The sequence below is a fragment of the Oncorhynchus kisutch genome, linkage group LG26 (genome assembly GCF_002021735.2).
Source record: "Oncorhynchus kisutch isolate 150728-3 linkage group LG26, Okis_V2, whole genome shotgun sequence".
NCBI classification, from domain to species: Eukaryota; Metazoa; Chordata; class Actinopteri; order Salmoniformes; family Salmonidae; genus Oncorhynchus; species Oncorhynchus kisutch.
The window spans coordinates 49,111,907-49,122,751 of record NC_034199.2 but is presented as its reverse complement, the minus strand read 5'-3'; the positions used below and the strand labels follow the sequence as shown (position 1 = coordinate 49,122,751).

General features: G+C 40.9%; 1 protein-coding gene across 3 annotated transcripts in view; it reads right to left on the bottom strand.

Annotated features, from left to right (window-relative positions):
• The window catches only part of LOC109880914 (neuropilin-2), a 189,082-nt gene that overhangs the window by 125,107 nt on the left and 53,130 nt on the right, over positions 1–10,845 (bottom strand). For all 3 annotated transcript variants that reach the window (XM_031806316.1, XM_031806318.1, XM_031806317.1), the window contains exon 3: positions 2,911–3,092. In XM_031806316.1, the coding sequence (XP_031662176.1) occupies positions 2,911–3,092 (182 nt within the window). The remainder of the gene's footprint in view (positions 1–2,910; positions 3,093–10,845) is intronic.

Here is a 10,845-nt window from a genome sequence, read left to right as displayed (position 1 = left end):
CTCTCTCTCTCCCCCTCCCCTCTCTCTCTCTCCCCCTCCTCTCCCTCTCCCCCTCCTCTCCTCTCCTCCCCTCTCTCTCTCCCCCTCCTCTCCCTCTCCCCCTCCTCTCCTCTCCTCCCCTCTCTCTCTCTCCCTCCTCTCCCCCTCCCCCTCTCTCTCTCTAAGGGTCTGAGTGGGTGAGTGGGTGTTAACACTAACGACTCTGTTGTGTTAGAGTCCGCCGGGTGGGTTCTGTCAAACCACACACACCCCAAGTCCCAGTAGTGCCAGAAAGCATTTGCCAGTGAACAGCTAACAGCCCTGACCACAGCAGACTAAACTACACCAGACCACCACATGTGATGTGTTAGTAACCCCCACCCCTTCTCTCCAGGGACGAGAAAGCAGGTCTCCATTAAGCAGGACTAGCAGGCATTCCTGGAATGCTTTCAGGAGGAACAGAAGGAAGAAAGGAGGAACGACTGACGGCCATTTACTTAATTCACCCGAGCCCTTGATCTGAATTAGTCAGGGTGTGTGTCCCACAGGCACTGTGAAGGAGAGAGGTGTGGGTCAGACAGGCTCTGTGAAGGAGAGAGGTGTGGGTCAGACAGGCTCTGTGAAGGAGAGAGGTGTGTGTCCCACAGGCACTGTGAAGGATAGAGGTGTGTGTCCCACAGGCACTGTAAGGATAGAGGTGTGGGTCAGACAGGCACTGTGAAGGAGAGAGGTGTGGGTCAGACAGGCTCTGTGAAGGAGAGAGGTGTGGGTCAGACAGGCTCTGTGAAGGATAGAGGTGTGTGTCCCACAGGCACTGTGAAGGAGAGAGATGTGTCCCACAGGCACTGTGAAGGATAGAGGTGTACGTTTGAACCTGTCCTGCATAGCTACCATTAACCTGTCCCACATAATTACCATTTAACTTGTCCTACAAAGCTACCATGTAAGACATGTAGCCTGTCTTACAAATCTACCATGTAACCTGTCTTACAAAGCTACCATTTAACCTGTCCTACAAAGCTACCATTTAACCTGTCTCACAAAGCTACCATGTAACCTGTCCTACACAGCTACCATTAACCTGTCCCATATAGCTACCATTTAACTTGTCCTACAAAGCTACCATCTGACCTGTCCTACAAAGATACATTTAACCTGTCCTACAAAGATACCAGTATTTTTTTACAGTATTTGTCTAGCTAGCTACAGTGCCTTGCAAAAGTATTCATCCCTCTTGGTGTTTTTCCTATTTTGTTGCAACCTGTAATTTAAATGGATTTTTATTTGGATTTCATGTAATGGACAGACACAGAATAGTCCAAATTGGTGAAGTGAAATTATGTATTTTTTAAAAACTGAACAGTGTTGTGTGCACATGTATTCACCCTTTTACTATGAAGCCCCTAAATAAGATCTGGTGCAACCAATTACCTTCAGAAGTCACATAATTAATTAAATAAAGTCTACCTGTGTGCAATCTAAGTGTCACATGATCTCAGTTGTTCTGAAAGGCCCCAGAGTCTGCAACATCACCAAGCAAGCGTCACCATGAAGACCAAGGAGTTCTCCAAACAGGTCAGGGACAAAGTCGTGGAGAAGTACAGATCAGGGTTGGGTTGTAAAGAAATATCTGAAACGTTGAACATCCCACAGAGCACCATTAAATCCATTATTAAAATGGAAAGAATATGGCACCACAACAAACCTGCCAAGAGAGGGCCGCCCACCAAAACTCAGACCAGGCAAGGAGGGCATTAATCAGAGAGGCAACAGAGAACAAAGGTAACCCTGAAGGAGCTGCAAAGCTCCACAGCAGAGATTGGAGTATCTGTCCATAGGACCACTTTAAGCTGTACACTCCACAGACCTGGGCTTTACAGAAGAGGGGCCAGAATAAAGCCATTGCTTAAAAAAACAAACAAGCAAACACGTTTGGTGTTCACCAAAAGGCACGTGGGAGACTCCCCAAACATATGGAAAAAGGTCCTCCGGTCAGATGAGACTAAAGTTGAGCTTTCTTGGCCATCAAGGAAAACACTATGTCTGGCGCAAACCCAACACCTCTCATCACCCCGAGAAAACCATCCCCACAGTTAAGTATGGTGGTGGCAGCATCATGCTGTGGGGATGTTTTTCATCAGTAGGGATTGGGAAACTGGTCAGAATTTAAGGAATGTTGTATGGTGCTAAATACAGGGTAATTCTTGAGGGAAACCTGAAACATGGGACGGAGGTTCACCTTCCAGCAGGATAATGACCCTGCTAAAGCCACACTCGAGTGGATTAATGGGTTTAAATGTCTTGGAATGGCCTAATCAAAGCCCAGACCTCAATCCAATTGATAATCTGTGATATGACTTTAAGATTGACGTACACCAGCGTAACCCATCCAACTTGAAGGAGCTGGAGCAGTTTTAACTTGAAGAATGGGCAAAAATCCCAGTGGCTAGATGTGCCAAGCTTATAGAGACATACCCCAAGAGACTTGCAGCTGTAATTGCTACAAAAGGTGGCTCTACAAAGTATTGACTTTGGGGGGATGGATAGTTATGCTCAAGTTGTCCGTTTTTTTTGTCTTATTCTTGTTTGTTTCACAATAAAAAATATGTTGCATCTTCAAAGTGGTAGGCATGTTGTGTAAATCAAATGATACCAACCCCCCCCAAAAAATATATTTTAATTCCAGGTTCTAAGGCAACAAAACAGGAAAAATGCCAAGGGGGGTGAATACTTTCGCAAGCCAGTGTACATCTCTAACTGCCAGAATATAATAATAATAATAATTGAATCCGTGTCTGGGAAACTGCTCCTAAGTGTATCTATAACCAATAGGTCTACCGACTGCCTTTCTACTGGGTTTCATTTGTCCCAATCTATTTGTGTAGTTAAACGTTTGTATCAACGTTGTGTCGTTATTCATATTGGACTCACCAGTTTTGAAGATCTCGTAGCGCAGTGAAAAACCAGCTCCCTGGTGAGCGTAGTCAGAGACAAACTTGATGTGGAGCACGGGGCCGGAGGAGATGATGGCTGGAGGGGCGATGTTGCTGCAGTGTTTACCCAACAGATCTCCATTCTCACTGTTTCCATCACGGATCTCTATGAAGTCATATCTGGGTAGAAACATGGACAGCATGTTTGGTATTGGAAGTCCACGAAAACCAAGTAGAATACAGACAGAGGAGATATAGCTGGCCAACCCAGTGAGACAGATGAGATATAGACAGATGAGATATAGACAGAGGAGATATGGACAGATGAGATATAGACAGATGAGATATAGACAGATGAGATATAGACAGATGAGATATAGACAGATGAGATATAGACAGAGGAGATATAGACAGATGAGATATAGACATAGGAGATATAGCTGGCCAACCCAGTGAGACAGATGAGATATAGACGGATGAGATATAGACAGAGGAGATATAGCTGGCCAACCCAGTGAGACAGATGAGATATAGACAGATGAGATATAGACAGATGAGATATAGACAGATGAGATATAGACAGAGGAGATATAGACAGATGAGATATAGACAGATGAGATATAGACAGATGAGATATAGACAGATGAGATATAGACAGAGGAGATATAGACAGATGAGATATAGACAGATGAGATATAGACAGAGGAGATATAGACAGATGATACATAGACAGATGAGATATAGCTGGCCAACCCAGTAAAACAGATGAGATATAGACAGAGGAGATATGGACAGATGAGATATAGACAGATGAGATATAGACAGATGATACATAGACAGATGAGATATAGCTGGCCAACCCAGTAAGACAGATATAGTGCACTACTTTTGATCAACCTAATCCCCATATAGTGCACTACTTTAGATCACCCTACTCCCTATATAGTGCACTACTTTGATCACCCTAATCCCTATATAGTGCACTACTTTGATCACCCTAATCCCTATATAGTGCACCAGTTTGATCCAGATTAGTGCACCACATAGGGAATAGAGTCCCATTCAGATGTAGCCTGAAGTGTATAATTCCAGCTCGTGTCCTATCGGTCAGTTTCTCTGATCTTTGACTGTCAGCTGACCTCTGTTCTCTCACCGAAACTCAGATTCCTATTGGTCAGTTTCTTAAACCTTGAGCAACAAGACCAAACCCACCTGCCTCTCCAAAATAAACCTTTATAACTGAGGACACATGATAACAGAGTTAGGGTCTGGGATAGAGGCCATTGTCTTTCGACTGGTGGGTCACTTCTATAAAACACTCGTCCTTCAGTCTAACGATCAGAGCAGAGGAAAGGTGCTCTATGTAAATTAATAAGACAATGAAAGAAAGACTGCAACCTCAGGCCCTGCAGGTACCTCCATTGTACTATAGACACAGTGCAGTATAGTAGGGTTGTGGCTATATCCCTCGATTTACCAATCAGTGCAGACGACAATTAGAGAAAGACTGATAAGAGCAACTCCAGACCGTTAGGCCTTGATGTCCTTTCATTTTAATATAAATTTAGGGTAATTAACTTAATAACCAGCCTTCCAGATTCCTGCTGGATTACAGGTGGATTACTGCTGGATTACAGGTGGATTCCTGCTGGATTACAGGTGGATTACTGCTGGATTACAGGTGGATTACTGCTGGATTACAGGTGGATTACTGCTGGATTACAGGTGGATTACTGGTGAATTACAGGTGGATTACTGCTGGATTACAGGTGGATTACAGCTGGATTACAGGTGGATTACTGCTGGATTACAGGTGGATTACTGCTGGATTACAGGTGGATTACTGCTGGATTACAGGTGGATTACTGCTGGATTACAGTTGGATTACTGCTGGATTACAGGTGGATTACTGCTGGATTACAGGTGGATTACTGGTGAATTACAGGTGGATTACTGCTGGATTACAGGTGGATCACTGCTGGATTACTGGTGGATTACTGCTGGATTACTGCTGGATAACTGCTGGATTACAGGTGGATTACAGGTGGATTACTGCTGGATTACTGCTGGATTACTGGTGGATTACAGGTGGATTACAGGTGGATTACTGGTGGATTACAGGTGGATTACTTCTGGATTACTGCTGGATTACAGGTGGATTACTGGTGGATTACTGATGGATTACTGGTGGATTACTGCTGGATTACAGGTGGATTACTGGTGGATTACAGGTGGATTAATGCTGGATTACTGCTGGATTACAGGTGGATTACCACCTGGTGGATTACAGGTGGATTACTGGTGCATTACAGGTGGATTACTGCTAGATTACAGGTGGATTACTGGTGGATTACAGGTGGATTACTTCTGGATTACTGCTGGATTACAGGTGGATTACTGGTGGATTACTGATGGATTACTGGTGGATTACTGCTGGATTACAGGTGGATTACTGCTGGATTACAGGTGGATTACAGGTGGATTACTGCTGGATTACAGGTGGATTACTGCTGGATTACTGCTGGATTACTGCTGGATTACAGGTGGATTACTGCTGGATTACTGCTGGATTACAGGTGGATTACTGCTGGATTACTGCTGGATTACAGGTGGATTATTGCTGGATTACTGGTGATTTACTAGTGGATCTGGTAGGGTTTATGGAGATATCTGGTCACCTGGAGAGGAATAGAGAGGGAGCAGGCGTTCTGTTGAACTAGCTCTCTGTGTGTGTGTGTATTACTATATCACTATATTAATATATTGCTAAATTGCTGTATCATTACATTACTATATTATTATATTATTATATTACAACATTCCTATATTATCTTATTATATTACTATATTATGATATTACTATATTATTATATTATTATATTACTATATTATTATCAAATCAAATCAAATCAAATGTATTTATATAGCCCTTCGTACATCAGCTGATATCTCAAAGTGCTGTACAGAAACCCAGCCTAAAACCCCAAACAGCAAGCAATGCAGGTGTAGAAGCACTACATTACAATATTACTATATTACTATATTATTATATTACTATATTATTATATTACTATATTATTATATTACTATATTATTATATTATTATATTATTATATTATTATATTATTATATTATTATATTACTATATTATTATATTATTATATTATTATATTATTATATTACTATATTATTATATTACTATATTATTATATTATTATATTACTATATTATTATATTACTATATTATTATATTATTATATTACTATATTATTATATTATTATATTATTATATTATTATATTACTATATTATTATATTACTATATTATTATATTATTATATTATATTATTATATTATTATATTATTATATTATTATATTATTATATTACTATATTATTATATTACTATATTATTATATTAATATATTATTATATTATTATATCACTCTATTATTATATTACTATATTATTATATTACTATATTATTATATGATTATATTATTATATTATTATATTACTCTATTATTATATTACTGTATTGTTATATTACTATATTATTTTATTATTATATCACTACATTACATATTACTATATTACTATATTATTATATTACTATATTATTTATTATTATATCACTACATTACAATATTACTATATTACTATATTATTATTTCATTATATTATTATATTACTATATTATTATATTACAATATTACTAAATTATTATATTATTATATTATTATATTACTATATTATTATATTACTATATCATTACGTTACAATATTACTATATTGTTATATTATTATATTATTATATTATTATGTTACTATATTATTATATTATTATATCACTATATTATTATATTACTATATTATTATATTACTATATTATTATATTATTATATCATTACATTACAATATTACTATATTATTATATTATTATATTATTATATTATTATATTATTATATTATTATATTATTATGTTACTATATTATTATATTACTGTATTATTATATTACTATATCATTACATTACAATATTACTATATTGTTATATTATTATTTCATTATATTATTATATTACTATATTATTATATTACTATATTATTATATTATTATATTACTATATTATTATATTATTATATTATTATATTACTATATTATTATATTATTATATTATTATATTATTATATTACTATATTATTATATTACTATATTATTATATTATTATATTACTATATTATTATATTACTATATTACTATATTATTATATTACTATATTATTATATTATTATATCACTACATTACAATATTACTATATTACTACATGACCATATTTGTAATAATAATAAACTGAAGTACAGATAATGTAGTACTGTGTCATGCTGACTGCTCTGTGCCCTGTTATATAGACCTTAGAAAGGTGTTGTACTTGGGAGAATCTTTACTGTTGCCGGTGGAGGCTAGCCAGCATTTAGCCTGCAGCTCTATCCACGGACGGGGAGACATTCAGGGGAGGGAGAGGTAAACAAGTCCCCTAACATGGATTCAGTGTGTTGTACTAGGGAGAACCAGCATGTAGCATGCAGCTCTATCCACTGATGGTGGGGGAGGGGGGACATTCAGGGGAGGGAGAGGTAAACAAGTCTCCTAACACCAACTCACCTCCCTCATGCATTGTGTCAGTGACAGCGTGTGAACTGACAACGCCGTGGCAACGTGGTTGAGAGTTGTTCTCACAAAGCCTTTCTAGGGTTCTGTTCTTCCTTCTTCTTCCTATTCCTCTTCTAGCTTTAAAATGGACATGTCAGTTACTGCTTTGGCCAGGATAAAGATGTGACAGATTTATTATGTCTCTCTCTCTCTCTCTCTCTCTCTCTCTCTCTCTCTCTCTCTCTCTCTCTCTCTCTCTCTCTCTCTCTCTCTGTCTCTCTCTCTCTCCAACTCTCTCCTCTCTGTAACAGACTAAACTGCTGTGGGGCACATAACTGGTGGCACTGTGTCAGGTAGAGGAGTGCATGGGGGTGGAGGAGAGAACCTGACACTGCTCTCAGCCCCCCCTCTGACAGACACAGACAGGTGTCCTCCCTCCCTTCTTCCCCCTTCCCCCTCTTCCTCCTCACCCCTTCCTCCACTCTGAGCCAGGCCTGCTTCCCAGCCTGATTCCTCTCTACTCAGTAGCCTACAGGTAGAAGCAGAGGCAGTGAGAGAGACAAGGCAAGGTAGAGGCAGTGAGAGAGACAAGGCAAGGTAGAGGCAGAGGCAGTGAGAGAGACAAGGCAAGGCAGAGGTAGTGAGAGAAACAAGGCAAGGTAGAGGCAGAGGTAGTGAGAGAGGCAAGGTAGAGGCAGAGGTAGTGAGAGAGACAAGGTAGAGGGAGAGGTAGTGAGAGAGACGAGGCAAGGTAGAGGCAGAGGTAGAGGCAGAGAGAGAGACAAAGTAGAGGTAGAGGCAGAGGTAGAGGCAGAGGCAGAGAGAGAGACAAAGTAGTGGTAGAGGCAGTGAGAGAGACAAGGTAGAGTCAGAGAGAGAGACAGGGCAAGGTAGAGGCAGAGGTAGAGGCAGAGAGAGAGACAAAGTAGAGGTAGAGTGAGTGAGAGAGACGAGGTAGAGGTAGAAGCAGAGAGAGAGACGAGGTAGAGGTAGAGGAAGTGAGAGAGACGGGGTAGAGGTAGAGGCAGAGAGAGAGACGAGATAGAGGTAGAGAGAGAGACGAGGTAAAGACAGTGAGAGAGACGAGGTAGAGGTAGTGAGAGAGACGATGTAGAGGCCGTGAGAGAGACGAGGCAAGGTAGAGGCAGAGGTAGAGGCAGAGGCAGAGACAAAGTAGAGGTAGAGGCAGAGGTAGAGGCAGAGGCAGAGAGAGAGACAAAGTAGTGGTAGAGGCAGTGAGAGAGACAAGGTAGAGTCAGAGAGAGAGACAGGGCAAGGTAGAGGCAGAGGTAGAGGCAGAGAGAGAGACAAAGTAGAGGTAGAGTGAGTGAGAGAGACGAGGTAGAGGTAGAAGCAGAGAGAGAGACGAGGTAGAGGTAGAGGAAGTGAGAGAGACGGGGTAGAGGTAGAGGCAGAGAGAGAGACGAGATAGAGGTAGAGAGAGAGACGAGGTAAAGACAGTGAGAGAGACGAGGTAGAGGTAGTGAGAGAGACGATGTAGAGGCCGTGAGAGAGACGAGGTAGAGGTAGAGACGAGGTTGAGGCAGTGAGAGAGACGAGGTAGAGACGAGGTCGAGGCAGAGGCAGAGAGAGAGACAAAGTAGAGGTAGAGGTAGAGATGAGGTAGAGGCAGAGAGAGAGACGAGGTTGAGACGAGGTAGAGGCAGAGGCAGAGAGAGAGACAAAGTAGAGGTAGAGGTCGAGAGAGACGAGGTAGAGGTAGAGGCAGAGAGAGAGACAAAATAGAGGTAGAGAGAGACGAGGTAGAGGCAGTGAGAGAGAAGGTAGAGGTAGAGAGAGACAAGGTAGAGGTAGAGGCAGTGAGAGAGACGAGGTATAGGCAGAGGCAGTGAGAGAGACGAGGTAGAGGTAGAGAGAGACGAGGTAGAGGTAGAGGCAGTGAGAGAGACGAGGTAGAGGTAGAGAGAGACGAGGTAGAGGCAGAGGCAGTGAGAGAGACAAAGTACAGGTAGAGAGAGACGAGGTAGAGGTAGTGAGAGAGACGAGGTAGAGGCAGTGAGAGACACGAGGTAAAGGTAGAGGCAGAGTAAGAGACAGCTCTATGAAGGCCTGCCTGAGTATATTTAGACTGGAGAACACCAGCGAGTTTTTGAGGTTGAATCCTCTTTTTCTCTGGTCTCCGAATCGCAGTCGTGGAGACAGATCCGACAGGGCTCTTTTGACATGATCACAATGTCTCTCTCTTTGTTGCTGGCAAGTCTTGCAGCAGCAGCCACACTGAGGCAGCGAGAGATCTCTCACGACAACCCAAATAGCACCCTATTCCCTATATAGTGCACTCCTTTTCAACAGAGCACTGCATAGGGAATAGGGTGGCATTTGGGTTCTCCAAGTCGTTCAGGAGAGCTGCAGGCGGCATCGGGGCGGATTCTGATTCTACCCCCTCTCCAATTAGTTCTGACATTAACCACGGTGCCTTCTTTCTCTCCGAGCTGGGAGACATGCTGTGTGTGTGTGTGTGTGTGTGTGTGGTGTGTGTATAGTTGAAGTCGGAAGTTTAAATACACTTTAGCAAAATACTATGTACATTTAAATACAGTTTTTTCACAATCCCTGAAATGTAATCCCAGTAAAAATTCCCTGTTTTAGGTCAGTTAGGATCAACACTTTATTTTAAGAATGTGAAATAATAGTAGAGAGAATTATTTATTTCAGCTTGTATTTCTTTCATCACATTCCCAATGGGTCAGAAGTTTACATACACTCAATTAGTATGGTAAACTTTGGTCAAACGTTTCGGGTAGACTTCCACAAGCTTCCCACAATAAGTTGGGTGAATTTTGGCCCATTCCTCCTGACAGAGCTGGTGTAACTGAGTCAGGTTTGTGGGCCTCCTTGCTCACACACACTTTTTCAGTTCTGCCCACAAATGTTCTACTGGATTGAGGTTAGGGCTTTGTGATGGACACTCCAATACCTTGACTTTGTTGTCCTTAAGCCATTTTGCTACAACTTTGGAAGTATGCTTGGGATCATTGTCCATTTGGAAGACCCATTTACGACCAAGCTTTAACTTCCTGACTGATGTCTTGAGATGTTGCTTCAAAATATCCACATAATGTCCCTTCCTCATAATGCCATCTATTTTGTGAAGTGCACCAGTCCCTCCTGCAGCAAAGCACCCCCACAACATGATGCTGCCACCCCCGTGCTTCACGGTTGGGATGGTGTTCTTCGGTTTGCAAGCATCCCCCTTTTTCCTCCAAACATAACGATTGTCATTATGGCCAAACAGTTCCATTTTTGTTTCATCAGACCAGA